Source organism: Euwallacea fornicatus, chromosome 7 (assembly GCF_040115645.1).
Source record: "Euwallacea fornicatus isolate EFF26 chromosome 7, ASM4011564v1, whole genome shotgun sequence".
NCBI classification, from domain to species: Eukaryota; Metazoa; Arthropoda; class Insecta; order Coleoptera; family Curculionidae; genus Euwallacea; species Euwallacea fornicatus.
Window position 1 is genome coordinate 2,264,467 of NC_089547.1, and position 19,889 is coordinate 2,284,355.

General features: G+C 37.0%; 1 protein-coding gene across 2 annotated transcripts in view; it reads right to left on the reverse strand.

The window, feature by feature from the left end:
• The window catches only part of LOC136340276 (follistatin-related protein 5-like), a 47,752-nt gene that overhangs the window by 18,152 nt on the left and 9,711 nt on the right, over positions 1 to 19,889 (reverse strand). For both annotated transcript variants that reach the window (XM_066284234.1, XM_066284233.1), the window contains exon 2: positions 14,526 to 14,621. In XM_066284234.1, coding sequence (XP_066140331.1) covers positions 14,526 to 14,621 — 96 coding nt within the window. The remainder of the gene's footprint in view (positions 1 to 14,525; positions 14,622 to 19,889) is intronic.

The window sequence follows — 19,889 nt, forward strand, 5'->3', positions numbered from 1 at the left end:
GCAGTAGATTCAATTATCAAAATGAACAAATAAAAATACAGCATTAAAACAATATGTCATTAGATTCTGAGTCGTTTTTGTCCATATAAAGCTATAGATGACAGACTACAAACTTAACTTTGTAACACATCTTCCTTGACTTAACGATGAACAACTTTTTACATTGGTAAAGGCTAAAAAGGTCCCTGCGCCATGTTCGAACTAAAGTACGTTCACCATTATGTCAGGAATGCCGAGTTTTTTTTTTTTAATTCTCTATAATTATGTTTTCCTTGTATATTATTTCGCATAGAAAATTTTGTCAAAATTATCTTTATTGGTTTTTCTCATAAAATAAATAAAAACTTGCTTTATGCACATTTGACGTTCCAATTCGTAATCGATAGTCAATCACTATTTACATCAAGGAGACTGCGTTTCATCGACAGCCAAGCTGCGAACTATTTCCCCTCGGGATTTCCCAATTTTCACGGCATTCGATATTACATTTCTGCTTAGCAGTTCAATTAAAACGGGCTGTTGTTATTGTCCCTAGAGGTACACTGCCGTTAAAAAAGTTAACTAAAATCACACACATGTATTATTAGAGTTAGCGCTACTTTTCCATTAGAATACATTATCAGTACCAGAGAAATAAATTAACTCAGGAAGTTTTAATCCGTTTGAAGCACAGCTTAACTTTCAAATCGAAGCGCTTTCCGGTGGTTGTTGAATCAAACTAAATTCTAGTAATTTTGAAACTTCCTACAAAAACCCTAGCTCGTCTCTCAATTTTCACATTTGAAGGCATTTTATTTTTTATATTTAAAACAGGTGTGGGATTTATTTGAACTGAACTAAAATTCTTTTTTCAAATCTCGGCAGGCGAATAAGGGGTTTATTTTTATGTAAATCTACTCCGTGCTTTTCAACGGTGAAGTTTGTGCCTTTACCGGATTTATCCTGTATGAGGAGAGATTTAAAATTTGGGCCGGAGATATCGTTTTGAAGAGTTTAGTCGCGATATAGTTGAAAAACCATTTTGTGATTTTTCAGTTGTGGTGAAAATAAATCGCAAAATTTTTTTTAAAACAGAATATATACATATCGGAAACACAAAAAGTTCTCGAAATGCTATTTTACCATCAGAAGAACGAAAAATTTGACTTTAAACGAAACCGTCATGTGGGCAAAATCGATAAGCGGAAAAATGCTTTCCGTAGCTTTAGTTACCTATAAAGATTATACCAATCTTTAAAAATGTCGTCGTAATAAACTGCGATATAGCTCAATTCAAAATAATATTTAACTATAATTTACAACGTTTTACAACTGTCTGTAGCCACTTGAATACCTCGTTCGCATTACATCAGATCGTATTCCCCGACAATACATTAAAATCGAAACTAAAACAAAATGATTTATAGTGATTTCAGTCCCATTTTGGTGTAAGCATTCACGGCTTTTCACCCGCTAATTAGTCATTCTCATACATTCTCTCTTGCTAGTGCAGTCCTGCGTTATGGACGCTTTGGATATGGTTTTTGTCATGATCCTCAGCATGCGGAATTTGAGTCAAAAGTAGCCACCATAAATTGTGCTAGTACAACATCAAGGTAAAGTTTACATTCACGAGAGAATGAGAGAATGAGGGAAAATGAGAGAAACAAATTGCACCCAATTTGAAGAAATTGATGACGCTAGTGACCCATTTAGCTCAGATGTGAAACGAGCTTTAGACTCATACTACAACAGGCATTTTCAGAGGAATCATTCAAGTTCTAGGGGAATTGAGACCCAATACTGCGGCATTACGGCCAGGATCGATGAGCGTAGGTTGTCAGTGACGCAACGTAAAAGTATCTTAATAAAATAAACTTAATTGCAGCCTACAATAATTATATGTACAGAAACAGCGTAACTTTAATCCTGGACACCGATAATGAAAATCCCACTCAGTGCGAATTGATCAATGAGGTGGTAGAGCCTCAAAACAAATATGGTGAACCACTGAATTGCAGCGATTGCAACGATCGTGATTTATGTCATAGCGAGGTGTTAAATTATCATGATGGGCTTATTAACCCTGATCCAGAAGATAACTCTGATGTATCTCCCGCAGGACAAGTTTCGATGATTATTATATTGTTAAGTGTGATGATATACTCTTAGATTTATCCGATTAGAGCAATCTTATTTTTAGTTTCACAAATATTGATTATCGTTGATAAATAAGCTGGTTAGTGCCAAGTAATGTTCGTGGATGCATTTGACGTTAATTAGTATTGAAACTAGCCTGGATCCCATCAATTTTCTGTCGGATAGATAACTGACTTCATTAGTAAACTAATGGGGTTTCGTTATGAGCAATCATGAGGGTCAGTAGCAGGATATATGATATGTCTATATACGACTGAGTAGTAAATGATAGTTTACTCCATTACTGTGCCCAGAAATTATGGAAAGTACAATTATTGTCTATTAAGTGTTTATAACCATTTTCACAAACGTTCCAATAAATAATTATTATAGCTGCGATAAAATGAGATTATCTAAAGATATTGATTAATTTATAATATGCAATTTCATTTAATCATCAATTATTGATCTGAAATGTTCAATAACCTGAGGATTAAAATATCCCTTTTCCTGAAGCTAATCCAAATGCAAATACATCGAACGATATCAGCAAAATTGATACAGGACTTCCGATTCTCCAATTACTGCCATTGAAACGTGCTGCACAGCACCACTGAATTGTTAATACCCGAGAAATATGGGTTATTAGAGCAGAATATTTCAGTAGGAAGAGAGAATAACAGCACGACAAGGTAATGCAATTAACGAAGAAATCATTCGCTCTCTAAAAAACACACCTTACGGAAAAGAGTACATGACGCAATTTTATATGGTTCCAGGCTAACAAGGCGCATATCCGAGAAAAGATATGGAACAAAAATAACAAGGATAACGCATCCAGTTGCAATCTTTTTGTACTGGATAAGCCAGAACTAGAAAAAAGGGCTTGGGGAAGCGTGAAAGGGATGGAAGGCAATTTGCGTTTGAATATGAATGGGGGGTCAAACCAAAAGGAAAAAGTTTAGCACGTGGATTGCTATGTGTTTTTCGTATATCAGAAATTCTATATGAGTTTTATAGTAATGTAGTGTACAGAGAGAATATTGGACGTTATGAAAAAGGTTTCTTGGCACTTTTTATTAAAGCGGCTTGCAATATTGCCTACCACCGACTTCCTGTCCTTGACATAATGGTGAGGGAAATTTCTAGATTCTGTGCCGAAAGTGCCTCTAGGGCCTACTTTAATCTTTTTCTTTAACTACATTAGCTCCGCCATTATTTCAAGAACATCAACCACTCAGAGTGTATTTCAACAGAGGCTGTAACGTAATTGCATTGTTAGAGTCATCCCGGTTTTAATATTTAACAAATAGTTCCTAATAAACTCTCAAAATTCTTAAACATAGAGCATTACCTATAATAAATAATTGTTCGCCCACAATAAATTTCAATTTCACGTGGCGAATTACAGGAAATCGTTTTTTTTCTAGTTCACCGACGCGGATACGAAAAAACTGGAAGAGACCTCTACTTGGTCTCTTACAGTTTATCTGCAGATTTAAAATAAAGTAAAAAAGGCATTTTGCATTTTAAAATCCACCAGCGGTGCGCCGTCAAAAAGTTCAAAGGCATCAATAGAGCTATGACCCCTGGACCAATATCTCCCCGTAGATAGGTAACGAAGCGTTTGCGTACCTACATTTATATGAACTTTTAGTCGGAAAATAAGCTAAAAAGTTGCCACTTTGCGTATGTGCACGATATTTTGGAACGTCCTGTATCCGAAGCGTAGAGCCGATGCTCAGAATGATAATCGATAATCAATCTCTGTGTATATCAGGGAGACAGCATTTCATCAACACACCTGCCAACTATTTCCTCTACAAATTTACCAATTTTCACGCTATACGATATTCCATTTCTGTTTACCAATTTAATTAAAACCGTTGTTATTGCCGCTCCAAATACACTGCTACTAAAATCACACATTATGTATGTACCATTAAAACTGGCGCTATAAACTTTACTATTAGAATACATTATCAATGCCATAGAAATAAATTCGTCGCAAACTTTTAATCCATTTCAAAGTGCAGCTTAACTACTTCAAATCGAAGCAGTTTCAGCTTTTAAATTATCGCACCTACAGGACTTTTCAAAGCAAAGCCCTGGAATTGAGTTAATTCTTAAAAATTTCCTAACAAAACGCGGATGAATTTCGTGGAAAACAGACCCGACATTGACTAACCGGGGAGAATTCCGGGGGTAACAGCCACATTGCCTTTAAAATATCCAAAGGCACAGGAAATATCAGTCGGGCTTAGGGTCGGCATTAGCCCGAGTTGGGCGCCTCGCGATTTTTGTAGCCGAAATAAGTCGCAAATAAATGACGTCATTATGCAAATGGTGCGACTCCTGATGACACATTGTCGTGAGAGATTTGGGAATTTTTCATTGCGGATTTGCCACCCGTAGTCGCTTAGTGAAGGTTTACAGATTTTAGAGTAAGTTTAATGTCGGTATTGGTGTCTTTTTAGTCTCGGGCTCGAGTATAAAGCATAGAGACGAAAGCATTCAGAGCATGCTAAATTGGTACTCCAGAGCACCAGTTTGACATTAGATGGTCCTATCTATCTGTTTTCGTTTCTGGGATACTTGAGATTTAAGAAAAATAGAGTCTACTAATTCACAAGCCCGAGCCTTGATTTTTTCAAGCGAAAAATCCTCTACATTATGAGACCGCTAGACTGCTCTACTCTAGAGGAAAAATTTAATAGTGTATAAGACTTGTACTGTCTCTGTTCGTTTTCGAGATATTTAAGATGTTATAGGGGCGAGTTGGAACGGCACATTTATTTCTAAATTGCTCTTCAATTTTATTATTTTACAGCCTCTCTCTAGAATGCTACTGATTTTAGGGAAATCACCTGGTAAATCGAAAATTTCCTAATCAAGTCTTCTGGATTTTGAACTCTTGATGACATCAGTGGATTGTTCCGGAAATTTCGTGAAATTTCTAATAATAATGTAGTCTCCAGTTGCAGGCGTTCCTTCAATTTTCAAGCCCTTTTGAGAACACTACTGATTTGCTTCAGAGGAATTTCGTAAAGAAAATATTTAGAACTGGTGCAATTTGAGAGGAAACTACAAAGCTTTTCCGGCATACAGCAGGAATAAAATAAGCATCTACAAGTGTTCCCATTCGAATACACAATGCGAAACACCATTCAATTACCGGAAGGGTTCGAGTTTTAATCAATCTTATATTACTATTCGCAAGCGTTGTTTCTTTACAACCACTTCAACATTAGGAATACGACAAACTTGGATACCGACGAAGCTTTGTCGACGCTATTGCTAATTTCCATGCAGAAATCTCAATTATAAAAAAACATGTAAAACAAGTGCACTTTAACATAGAATCTGGGTCGCACACCAACACGTTGAGTCGGAAAATGTACTCGGAAAATGGAAATTCAGATATCCAGGTCGTAGCATTACACAGCAAATTTTCCCTCATAAATTCTCCTTAGGAAATCGGCCTGGATGCTTAGATTGATGGATTTATATCACTCTTTACTTTATAGATATATATAGCGCTAATCGATCCTCAGAGTCTCTTCTACGCCTATTACCCAAAGTGGCTTACGTAGTAAAGTATAAGGGAGAATTGCCACCGAAATTCCGACATCTTAATTAGTATTGAAACGTGAAGCGCCGAATGGGAGAAATGTAATTTTCTTCGTAAACGCCATTACAGAGATCAGTTTAGCAACACAATTTGCCGCCTCTGTAAGCAATTATGCGCCATATTTTGGGCCATGCAGATTCCCATCAGCTGCAAAATTTCTATTTAATTATAACAAACCTAGATAATTTTCCTAATTGACTAATTGCGATCGGAAGTTAGTCTAAACAAATCCGGGTAATAAATCTACGGGAACTGATCCTAAATGCAAATGGAAACATTCATAATGTAAATCTAAATGTTTCACTAATGACCCATTGCGAAGCCACAACATAACGGTTTGTAGATTCAATTGCCACCAGTAAGCCGATTGTATTTGAATGCATAAACAGGTCGAATTGTTTTATGGAAACCTTGATTTAGAGATAATCGACCACCATAAACACGGATTTTGTGTCTAAAGCCATGATTTAGGTCTGGGGTTGGAAGATATCAGAATTCGTTGTTAGAGAGCCAATTTCTCCTTGAGAAGACTTTTTGCTGGCACATTCAGATGGCGGGACCATTGGGATTTCCGAAACTAATAGTTAAACCTAAGTACGGATCTGCATAAAGTTGTTTATCAATAAATTCTATTCACTGAAGATAAAATGAAATAACTGGGAAATCCCTCGAATTCCGCAAGCAGATTATATCGTGTTTGGAATTTTTCAATAACGGGAAAGGAAAACATCCTGAATTTAGCCAATCCCTAATTTTGTCTGATGGAAATATCCGGACAGTATGGGATAAGTATGGTTTCTCTGAATTCCAAACGACCACATTTCTCTCATTTAAAGGATTCTCCTACTATTTATACTGTTCGAGCCACAAAAGCGCTTAAAAAGTTATCCCCAAATAAGCCTTATTTATTATTGTTTCTCTTCCATTTATATTCTCCATAGCCTTCCTGCTATATGATCGTTCGTAATTAACCAAATGAACTGACCGGAATCTTAATGGGAGAATTAATTAATAATTCCTAAAGGGGAGTGAATGTTAACAATTTCCAGCCACGAACCGTTTTTATTTTCCAAGAAGAAGAATTCGTAATTTAGCCGACCCGGATGGTTTTCCTAATTAGCTGTTGATCGGTCCTCTTCTAAGCCATTAAATTCGTTGTTTGAAACTCTGTTTCTGGGTGTGTTTCGCCATCGATTTTGTCATTTGCCATCAGAAAACCCACCGAAATCGTACATTTTGCCAGTGTTTCGGGCTGCTTTTTGCCCGAGGGTGCTCCCCAAAAACGCAACATCGTTATTCGGATTGTTCCTGGACAATTTATTTTCTGCTCCGGTGATGGTTTCAAGCTAATTTATTTCCTGTGTCAGATACGAGAGATCAGTATCTTTAATGCAATAGTTCATTTTGTTTCGTGCCGGAGAAAGCCCACAAAAAGTATTCAGGTTTTTATGATTTTTTCCCAATGCAGAACGAACCACAAAATTTTATGCTTCGCTTGGAATTTTCGCCTTCGAATTGAAATTCTTCAAGTTGGTTGGGAAAGCGGAACGTTCCTATTGATTTGTCCACGTTGCAAGTTTTGGGCACCAAATCGCGCAAGTCTCCCTCCAATTCATGGTAAACCCCATTTCGCGTCCAGATTAGTACGGAACTTTATGAAGTCCCATTTCTTTTCAGAAAATCGTCCATTTAAAAATTTGCAATAGGGAAAGGAGTCGAACCCAAAATCCAAAATTTTATGCGGTTTTGGATAATTTCAAGTGATCTTCAAACAGGTCCCTAGCACGCACCAAATGGCGCAAGTCCGACTCTAATTCCCGTCGAGGTCCAGCCCGCATCCCGAAAGAGGGAATCAACGGTTCGACCGTTTCTTAAATTTTTTACATGAACAAAACTTAAGGACTCGTCCATTTTCCGGGGAAATATCCGAAGGATGTTAAATTGGATGTGGTCTGCTTAAAATGGTTACTGCAAGCTTGTCCTTTTTGTTGCGTCTCGCTACATCAATTAATTTGGGATTCTGGACAAAAAATTAGATACTGATAATTAAAACATCGGGTATCCAGTCATCAGGGTTGTTCCCCATAACGAGGCAATTCATAATCATTAACGGTTCAAATTGCAAAACCGAAAGGTTATACGTCCAGCTATAGTAGCGACGTGCTAAAACTGGGGGGCCAAATTTACTGGCTCTATGAGACCGCTGTCCATGAATAATTTTAATTAAGCACGTCCCGGGGCGTGCCGGTGCATAACGCGTTCAGGACTGATTTACGACATCCGAATCCCTAAAAGGGAAGACTTTTGCTCCTGCTCCGAGGATGAGCGACTCACTTATAACCCTGTAAACTTAGTTCCTGAATTACAAATAAGCGGAGTAGTTTTACCGCACGGCTTGGGTAATAAAATCGACTGCCTTACGGTGTAAGAGTCAATAAAAACTTTTAAAGACGTGGCAGAAGAAAATTTAATCCGCCCCACGCAATTGAGGCTTTTACTCTCGCAGATGTCGGCGCAAAAGAAAACAACGAGAGAGCTCAATTCGCTTTATGTGGGAGCGCTCTAAACTGACCTCTATTTTATGGCGGACGGCCCTTTTTCCTGCTTTTACCCCTCACCGTCAACTCGTATCAGTAAATTTGCAGGAAAGTATGTTTTTATTCGCCTCGTGGCTAAATTACTTCGTGCATCGGGCTTATGGGTACGTTTCTTGCCTGCCACATAACACTTCCCTCTGCACGTATATTTTTATAAGGAACTTTACGACACAATGCCAAGCAAAGTATTCAATTCCATCCGATTTCAGATAATAATAAATACTGCTTTACGAACATGAAATTGTTTAATTAAAGAGCCGATTAAAACGGGGCACGAAATTGGAGAATGCGTTTTAAAAACGCTACTTTACGTCCGCGTTATCTGGAATTCTGCCCTGTTAACTCTGTAAATTATACCGGATTGTCCAGAATAATAAATCAACACGGCCCCGTTATCTGAGGGTATTGCGAAGCACGATAAAATTTCGAAATGGAAATTTTTTTCCATTTATAAATCAAAAGTTAATTCAATTTTCTCCCACATCGATTTGACCAACGTTTGATAAGAACTTCCTACTGAAACAAATGCCTAAGGCACGTTAATAAACTCCAAGTTTATCGACTAGATAGTCATGGAGTGTTTCCCCCAAGGATTCCCCAATTTTCACACTATTCGATATTCCATTTCTGTTTAGCAGTTTAATTAAACTGGGATGCTGTTGCTGTCTCTAAGGGACAAATTCCAACTATAAGCGTTGTAAACTCGCTCAAGTTACGAACTATTATTGATATTTTTTAGGAAGTCGCTTTAGAAATTCGTTTGGCACGATAAAAGAAGCCTTGACACAAATAATTCTATGCGTATTCTCATCATCTATACGGGGTGTTGCAAATTCGAGACCTTTGCATTAATATCTTTGCAATAATACGAAGTACAATGTTCTAGATTAGGGAGTTTATTAACTAGACCATCTGAAAAAGACCAATTAAACTTGTGATTTTGGCTCAAAGGAAAATTTAGTAAGAAAGTAAACCTCGCCACAGAATCAATAAAATAGAGCGAACATTGGCAACGTAGAGCTGTTACAAGCCATAATCCTTCATGCTAAGCTGTCTACTTAACGCTGCAACTAATCATTGAAAATAAAAGCGCTGTTGCCTACTCAGTCAAGTATTTTTCCTGCCTCCTAATGAGAGATACCCAAAATAATTAATTAACCATCTTCCAACCGAATATAAAATTTTAATCACGGTTTCGCAAAGTTTTGAGATGAATTCAACAAAAATTAGTACCTTTATGATTAATATACGAGGTTCAAAATTCCTTCGCAAAGGTTGTGACACTTATAATTTCTTCATAATTAACTGAATTAAATTACTGCATTACAACGTCCTTAGAAGCATCAGATTTCTGTACACACTGACGTGCTTTTCTAATTGAATTATAAAACCAGTTAGGTCGTGGTAATTAGTTTAGATACTCATCCGATTGGCAGTTAATTAAAGTTCTCAGTCTCAAAGGAGGCGCCGAAGTAACGCCAAATTAATAAGGTAACCTCATTTTCGGGACCGGAAAATGGGCGCCTGAGAGGGAATTGAAGGACAGTTTTCAATAAAACGCCCCTTTTAATAGTTTGAGAAAAGTACTCCATTTATGATACCATCAAGGAAATTACAAACGTTGTAAGGAGGAACAGAGCAAAATCCATGAATTAAATGGAGAAGTATGAGAGAAATGTATCAAAGGTGATTTTCCAAAGGGCCTGAAAATTATGGATGCATTTAATTCAAGCACCGAGTGCGCGCATCTGAGTTGTCATAAGCGATTGTCGTAATTCGCCCCACGATTGGTCAGATTAAGTCAAAGAGGTTGTAAATCTTAGTAGAATGGAGCCGTACTCTTGGAATAAAGGGCCTTCATTGTTTTCAGTGATGTATTATCAGCAATATGAGTCTCTCGATTGAAATGAGCGAATGGTTGTTAGTCATCAAACAAATTTCATTGTTTGATAACTTATTGATTGGTTTGTTTAGCGTATTGTCGGCACTCATTGCGCCTTACCCTAATTACCCACATATTGGATTTTCAGATTTAGTTTCAAAATTAATTATTTTTAACGGAAATACCTCGACACACGGCGAATGTTGGATGAAATATTTACTTCAATTTTTCGTCTTCCAGTTTGTCCAGCAATGTTCAAAACCTTACGTTCTGCCGGTTAAAATGACAGATTTGGTACATAAATGAATAGACATAAAGTGGATATTCTAGTAAAAGGGCCCTGATATTCGACATTTAATGCCATCTCGGCTTTTACGAATACCATTAGCGGCGGATGAAAAAAATCGATTAGAAATAACTTTGAGGCGAATCTAAAAACCAAATGTGTTGGAAGAGTGCTAGCAAACCATGTGAATAAAAAGGGTCATATATCTTCAACTCGTGTCCCCATTTGCGGAATTAATGGAGCGTAAAAGAAACAACGAAAATTGAATTGCCGTGTCAGGCACTTAACACGCAAATGCTGCTGCTTCAAGCTATTTGCTTCGTTTGTTCTACTTAGTCAACAATAAAATAGCCGTGTAAAGTGCAAATTGAAGTGGCAAAGGCCGGTTCATCTCGCACTTTAATACCCGGGAAAATCAAACTTTTTCCAAACATGACTTGCCCTTTCTCGCAAAGAAATTTGTCAAACTCAATCCCAAAGCGTGACAATCCGGAAATGATATTTCAAGCTTAAAACGATCCATTAATTACTCATACCCGAGCACTTGTAATATTATAAATGATTTTTCTTCCATTAATTTAACCTCAAAAGGCTTCGGCTTCTCCTGCGTCGCGACTGCAAAACGCGTTAGCCCTAATCCACTCCCTATTTCCTTTATGAAGGATGACGTCATTAATTAAGGATCTTAATCCAGCCGGATCTAGTTTTCTGGATAAATCGTTCGCGGATTTGTTGGAGGAAGTAGGCAGAGGTTAGACCGGGTCTTAATCCGGGATACTGCACTCAATGGAATGGAACTTCTGGTTAATATCACATAAGGGATAGAAAGGGATAAGAAATTGTTTTCTTGTGCCCTTGAACATTCTCTGAAGCGCTCTAAATTGCCAGGAGAAGCATTTTCTCTGTTAGAAGGCTAAAAGAATTTTTGGAGTCCGCAAGAAGAAATAGGAAGACCGCAAATAAACAAATGTGAAAGCAAATACATACGTGCACGTTGATGAAAGTTTATAATCTAAAAAAGCCATTTTCACAGAGTGTATCTTTTAGAATATCGTTTTTAGATAAGCTGAATTCATACACGAATGCTTTTGAATCGTTATGAAAATCTTAAGACTAAATCGGTTTTCTGCACAATGTTGTTGCATCGCAATGAATTTGAATGATCAAAAGTGCTGCATCGATGCACTAATAGTATTTTTCTGGAAATATTTCATATAGATTAATCTCGATTAATTCCGGAGACATCGCGATAAAACGTCTGGGATATTACCGTAATCACCTTTTTATAATAATATATTAATACTATAAATGGTATTGGACTCTATAAACTCCTATAAAATTTGCGAGCCCAGTCATAAACCGTCATTAAACACGCTTCAGAGCAAAGACCGTCAAGTCATCATACATCATATCATATTAAACTTCCTGTAATACCCTGTTTTATATTGAAAATTTGCCTCTTCCTCTCCATTATCGATTTCTGCATAATGCAAAATTTCCATTTAATAATTTTCACTTTATTACACTATTAATCTGTTAAAAATATGACTGAGCCTTCACTATTTTATTGCCTTTCCAAACCAAACATCACCCGCATCGGCCGCCGGATTATTATTAGTTTTATGGCCTCATATGCGCTAAGATGAACCCTCTATTTCCCTCGAAAACATCCAGGATTCTACCCTCAAAGCCCATAAAACAAGACCCATCCCTTTCTCCTTTATACCTCCTTTGAGACGATACGCATTGGACCTTGTAGCTGTCGATACAAAATTAGTTTCGTTATTGACGATGATATGAGGCACTATAAATATGTCTTTCGGTCCAAATAGGAGCTGCTCCTACGTGTAATTTAATATTCACTCTCTCGGAAACCTGCAGTGATATCTGCATAAAACGCGAGAGCTCGGAATTTTGCAATAGTGTCACCTCGATAATGGCGGGGTTGTAATATTTTATGAGGCGATGAAGGTTGGGAATTTTGCAATAAAATGTTCTATACAATATTTGAAAATGCCATAGAATATATGTTACATAACGCAAGTAGAATACACAACATATTTCAGTTTTAATCTGCGTCCTTGTGGTAAACGATGCCAGTATAAAACGAGTTTGGATAACACGGTTATATCAGAAAACCATATTAGCACAACTCCTCCGCACTTCACAGAATGTTAAAGATTCAAATTTTTTCGTTTTCCCCCTAGCAATCGGACAATTTTTAAGATTTGTAGTTGTACGTACTATTAAATCTAGAACATTGAAATTAGCTCGCTTCTTCACTTCATCGATATTTCTTTGTATCTTATATGTTCTGCCATGTACAACTTAAAAGTGACAAACTGTGCACTTAAGAAGTTGCTGTAATCAGCGTTTCAACTGTTCTGAAAACAGCAGTTGCCTCCTCTGAACAAGCTTGATAAAGCTTGACAGAGTAGTTTGTGTAGTACAAATTACTCAATTTCTTGTGAAACAAAAATACTAGATGTCCTCAGCTAAAAGAGACATTATCTCTCTTAGATGTAATCCTACCACCACTGTTCCTATTATGGATGATTTGTCGACACTGAGTATTAATCAGATGAAGATATTTACTCAATCTGGGTGGGTTTTGGAGGTTTATTCACGATTTCCTTAGGAACGTCACGAGGAGCAGTATCACAGATAGCTTACCTTTGTCTGTTTGTATGTTCAGTTACGAAAGCCCTTCACCTGAACCTAGTATCGGACCATTCAAGTGATACCTGTTTTGCGGCTTTAAGGTGCTTTATTAGTCGTCGAGGTTTAATTACCAACTTGTATAATCACTGCGGCATTAATTTTGTGGGAGCTTCTAAGCATTTAATGCAAAACATACGCAGTGAATCCCATGCAGAACGAAACAAGTGATATGTAACCCACCCTGAGCTCCACATTTCAGTGGTAATTGGGGAATCGGCATTAAATTCGTTAAGGTTCAATTGATCTGGTCATTGTCAATAAAAGCTGGCCATAGTATTAACTTCCAAACCACTCTTAACTGTGTTTATATCTATCGAAGCTGTTTTAAATTAGCGACCGCTCTGTCCAGTTAGCATCGATTCAGAATGATCTCCTTACTTAAAGACCTGGTCAATTTTCCATACCAAGACTGTTGGAAAACATAGCATGTTCAATGCTTGCATAAATCTCTTAAAACAAAATATTCTGTTGTTATCGGAGAATAAATTTTCATCCTTATTATATAGTTACAGATACACCTCGAGGTGCTAATGGTACATTGCAGAGGCTTATTTTAATCATTTCTCGGTTCGTTTTCTATTCAGTAAAATATTTCAGTGCGTTTTAGATGTGAAGTAAATCTTTTTCAGAACTATTTAATTGAATAAAACTGAATGCACTTCAAACATACATAATTAAATATATATATATATATAAGACTTCCGCAACCAGTTTTTCAAATAATTTCAATTCATTGTAACACTCTCGCATTAATTTATAAGGCGATGAAGGTTGGGAATTCTTAAATAACCGAAAATTGCAACCCATGAAAGCAAATTCCCTTATACGACATGTGGTTCATTCAATCTTCCGGCCAATAACAGAGCAGACAAATATTGCGTCACGTATTATTTCGGAGTGGCGTGAAGCGAGGGTAAAAATTTATTCCTCGGAGAATCATAACCCTAGCCGTCAGCCTTTATGGCCACTTTTATTTATACTCATAAATACGATATTCGATTCTTTTTTTTTCAGGGTTTCTTTTTAGTATTATCCACGATTCTTCCTCTGAGTTCTATAAAGAAGCTTATCGTAAAACGATTTTCTGTCGAATTTGGGATAATAATCTTATGGAATTTGATTCTTCGTTTTTCGGAGGGTTTGGGTTCAGTTATTCCAATTTGCACAACTACTTCATTAATTTCGGTTAATGTGGGCAATATAACAAAGAGTACACTCATGTAGGATAAATTTGTCAATTGATGTTTCGATGGCAGCAATTGAGGAGATTTTTGGTCCTTAAACACCTACCTTAGAATCTGCGAAGCTTAGTTGGGTAAGAGTAAGGGCACACGTGGATAGCAATTTGAGAATCGCAAGTGTTGACGAAGACTTGTATCTGGTCATCTGAAAAGATTAAAAATTCAATAATTATTTGAAGAAGTTGTTATGCTCATCAAATAGTTGGGTTTTTTTATTCGAAAGTTTGAACTTCAAGGTAGTAATTCATTCCAGCACTATTATTCCGTTTACATTATAGAAACACTGAACACCTTCCCAGTTTTTTAGTGTATCGCTAACGAAGCTCTTTACATTAAAAAACGTCTTTCATAGATTGAAGCTGCCGTAATTTCTTACGCTTTTCGCAAGAAACTCGTTTCGTAAGCCGGATAAACGCTTTTTGCAACAAGTCATAGATTTTGCGGTTCCAAAACACAAGTCATTTTTATTCAAACAACGCCCCAATCTCGCCTGCCTTTTCCTGCTCGCTTTACACGCAAAATTAACCCAATAAAGTCCAGAATTAAACATCAAATTATACATTCCCCGAGAAATAAAAGCTCCATTTGTTTAGATGTAATATCGCTGGTGTAGAGCGCAGGGGACCACTGATAAGGATACATAAGCCATCTTCCCCAGTTTGTCGCTCCCTTGTTATTCCACCAGGCTTGTCTCTAATTTAGATAAAAAGAGCCCCAAACGCGAAGCCCCACATTTTCTTAGCTAGTATTGTTATTAAATACGACCGAGTATGTTTAGGCATTGTGCCAGAAAGAGGGGGTTGAATTTAGAGAAGAAAATGGCTGCTGGTATAATTTAAGTGTGCCAGAAATATATTCTGATTTTCCGGACTTCAAATCCTAAAAGCCAGGTTTATACAGTGAAATTTCGAATAAAAATTTGCATAATAAAAAACTACAGCCGCCATTGGACACTGGCCATGTGATTTCGTAAAATGTATTTCCCACGTCCTAATTTTATAATATTTCAGATATCAAAAGTTAGAATCGTACCATGTTGAATCACGAAGGGATGAAATTTTGTGTGAACATTTTGTTACAAAAAATTTATACCCGTTCTTGGACATTAGTAAGGCAACGTTTTCTAATTTATTTCCCATATCCTGAATTTCCTTACTTTTATATTGTAAATTTGGAACATCAGATAAAAAAAAATTATGGTCGAGCCAGGCGCATTTCCAAAAAAGAACAAAATTTTACGAAAATTCATTTATTGATCAATACTTACAACAGTGATGATTGGGCAGTTTGATTAACGTCAAATATCTGCCTCTTTTTTTTATTTTTTTCATTCTAGACAAAAAACACCAAAGACACATGCTTAAGCATTCATTTTCCCATTCTCCACTTGGAGACCTATCCCTAGGGTACAGATGGACCCTAAACAACTTATTTCCGCTGCAAACTTCCTCCTGCGAATGCGTCTTATTTCGTTCCGCGAGGGCTCTCAAAGAGATCCTTTCGCAAGTACTAACATTGTCTTTTACATTGTTTTTTTTTTAAGCGCTTTGTCTGCTTTGAGACTGCAAATGTAGAAATATGTAAAAGGGACTTCGAGAATGTTTACTTTGAGGTTTCTAATAGAAATTCACAGAGGCGCCCTTTGGCCTAAACGAACAACAAAGGACAGTTTTTAAGCGATTTTTATCTAGAAAAATGTGTATTTCTGTGTTGAAGTATCTCAAAATGGACCAGTTAAGTTGGCGTAAAAGTCGCATTTAAACAAAAGGGGCCGAACCGGAAATAAATGTGTTTAGAGCTAGCTCTGGACGCGAATCGATTGGCAGCCGTCTGGAAAAATTGGAAAAGGACGCTTGACATGGGAAATAGATGCCGACTCTTAAAAAAAATTGCGTCAAGGCGTCTCGCATAATAGACTGGAAATTTCGCCCTTTGAAGCGATGGTCTTTTAATTTAAAACCGAGAGGCGTTTTGAGAGGATTTCTATTGAGCTGATTGCTTAAAAGGTTTCCGTTTTAATCGAATCGTGCCCGAGAAAAAAGGGGAAAAGTTGTTCGAATGCAAAGTGCTCGCAAAGTTGGTTAAACTGTAACTTAGTCAGCTGCAGCAATTGCTATTCTGGAGAAATTAGCTGAGCCGCAAAGAACAAGTTTCAAGTTGCAGCGGGCCCTTAATGAAGTTCTTTGCTTTCGCTTTGGCAATCGCTATGGAATACGGCTTGTTGTGCGTTGTCAAGTGAGGAATAACGTCGAAAATGCGCTTGAATTTAAATAAAAATTACGAAAGATCCAGATAAAGTTATTTGAGATTTCTGAAATGCATTTTTAGAATCTCAAATATCTCGATAAGCTCCACATTTCAAAAACAGAGTCGTAGTAAGTCGATTTTAAAAAATATAAAATTTGATAAAAATTCGCTTATGAACAAAAAAAAATTTGGCCGTCCCTGAACACATATTTTTTTATTCGTCTCATATCTATACTTACTCTAAAGGATGTCAAATTTAGAGAAGTAACTTTCAAGAATCGGGGTGGTGCCAGGTCGACTTATGAGAAGTCAAAATTTTATAAATTTCGCTGTTCTTCCAACTGAACTAGACAATTTTGGAGTACTTAAACGTCCGTATCTTTTCAGTCAAAAGAATTTTATATAATTTGCTGAAAATTTGGAAAGTGGAAGAATGGACACTACTAAGATACATCAAAATCAAAATCGGCATTTCAATACGTGAAACTCGCTTAAAAAAGTATCCATTATTGTTAGTTTAAACCGAAGACGCCTCTTTGAATTTTTAGTGGAAACCTCAAAGTAAACATACTCGAAGTCCTTTTCACATATTTCTCCATTTGCCATTTCAAAGCAGGCAAAGCGTTTCCTAAAAACACATGCAAAAGACAATGTTAGTACTTGCAAAAGGGTTTCTTTGAGGACTCTCATGTAACAAGATTTTGAAGAGAGAAAACTTGTTTTGAGGTCTGTGTGTGCTCTACGAATTGGCCTCCAAGTGGAAAATGGGAAAATGTTTCAAAAACTTTCCTTACTTAACCGGCTTCGTAGGTGTTGTAGTTTTCCAAAGCTCAATATACGGAAGACCATGATGGGGCAGAAGCACACGGAACTGTTGCATAAGGAAAGAATAGCCGCATTTAGCAGCGGTAATAGTTATGCAATGTTGTGCAATTGTTTAAAATGCGCAATAAAAATTACGTCTGTTCCCTTTTAAATGCATACAGGGTTATTCACCCAACCCGTTAATTAAAGGTTTACTAGGATCTAAAAGTAATAGGAATGGGACAATTTGGAGTTAAGTTAACTTCGACGTATACTATTTTTTTAAGTATTTATAACGTCCTATCACTACCGGTTTAACCGAAATTAACCCTCAACTTACTTATTTCAAATAGGACCCCGAGCATATTATTTTATTTTAGATTCTATATAATATTTGAGACACATTTTAATAGAATATAAAGCACGGTATTCCATTTAGCAAAGACTTCAACAGTTATAAAATTGTTGCCCGCCGAATGCGGCCATATACAAGTAATTTGGGTAACAGCCGAATATACCTAATGACCTCTTTCAGCGATTTTCTGGAGATTTCAAGATGAAAATGCGATGCGAATTATCCTAAATTGAGTAGGTACTCACATTTTGTGGAGCTTCGAGGATTTTTAGAAGTGGAAAGGTTTGTTAGGAGTTTTTTTTTATAGAACAGAAGATCTATTTTCCGCGAGATATAGCTTAAGTTTGGAATTTTCAGCACTCACCCAGAAATATATACCACGCATGTTAAGTGAATAACAAAATTATACATTGGTTTTTTTTGCTCTATTTTGATTGAAAATTTCTATTATGTAATTTTATTATTTGCTTCGTATTCGTGGCACCTGCTACTACGTAAACGCAAAAAAATTCGAGATAACTTCTCAATTTCTTAATTTATCGCAATTTTTTCGTATCGAGACTCTCGAAAATAGATAATTGTTCTGATTTCCGTGCAGTTGCGGCAGCTGTGTAGCGGACAGGTGCCGCTCAATTGGACTGACATTCTCTCGTATTGAAATTTTTTGTAGTGCGTGCCGTGTCCTGACCTTGATTTTCTCGAACAAACTAAAAATTTTTCTGAGCCAGACCATATTTTAACTTTCCTCGAGTATATTCAAAGTCTTAACGAATTTCCTGGCTGATTTTGGTCGGGAAACAAAATACCAATCACAATCTTATCCATTCTATACGGGACCCTCGAGATCGTTAATCTGCGCGAAGCGCCTCTTATAAGAAATCTTCTCACGGTTCTCGCTTTTGATGGATTGAATAAGTTTTGACAGCAAATTTTAATGTAAGACAAGATTAAGAGAGAGGCAATTTACGTAACCGAAACACGTTTTCCTTCCCCCCTTTTGGGGTCAAATCTCCAAAGAATAATTCGAAAAGTCGGGAAATATCTCGGGTTATACGTCTGAATTGGCACGGAGGTGATTGCCTTAAGGAGTTCCATGGGCCAGTTTTTCATCTGGGCTGTCAGCGTAAATTTTGCATCGGGAGATTGCTAAACAAGAAAACAACGACCATAAATCTTCCAGTAAAATTTTTAAAAGCTGTCGGCCCACAAGGCCTCTCTTACTTAGTTTCAATGTTAGTCACGTCTCGCGTTTTAAACTTTAACCCGCCTCGAGTTTTATTTCTCGCCCCGACGTTTTCGAATCATAAAACATAAAAAGAGCCCTCTCCCTTGTGGGATGATTGCCAAAAATGAGTGTGCACCCGTATAAAGTTACTTTCATTTATATGGAAAATAAAATTGCTGCTGCAACGTCTCCTAGGGGCCATCAAAGATTTGGCGTATGAAAAGAACACATCCGGAAGGTAACCCAGACTCGAAATTCGGTATCGATCCAGGGAAAGGTGATAAATAATCGACTGGCAAAATTGGAAGCTTAAAGAAAGTAAATGAGGTGCAAAGGGGGTTCGAATGGTCGTAATTATTAACAGAATTAAATCCGGCTAAGTTAAATTGTCCGTAAACAATCCAGAAAGTTTCAGCGATCACTGCAATTTGTTTCGATGCAGTGTAAAACACATTTCAGATTCAATACGCCCCGCTGCTCAATTTTCCAGAAATATTCTCTGGAGTATAGGAGGTTCAATTAATAAATGCCCACACACACAAAGGCCAGTTTTTGCGCCCGAGCGAGGGCAACATTCAAAGACAAAGGGCTTTCTTTAGAGTACGAGAAGTTATCTGAAACAAAGTCAACAAAGGATGTTGATATTCGAGGCTGCAAAATTTCAAATCTACTTCCGGCTTTTGTCTGTCTCGAATGCTTAGTTAAGCCATTGTTCATTTGCTTATAAGCAATTAGCATTTTCGCAATTATTTATTAACCACTTTAAACTCCAAAATGGAATA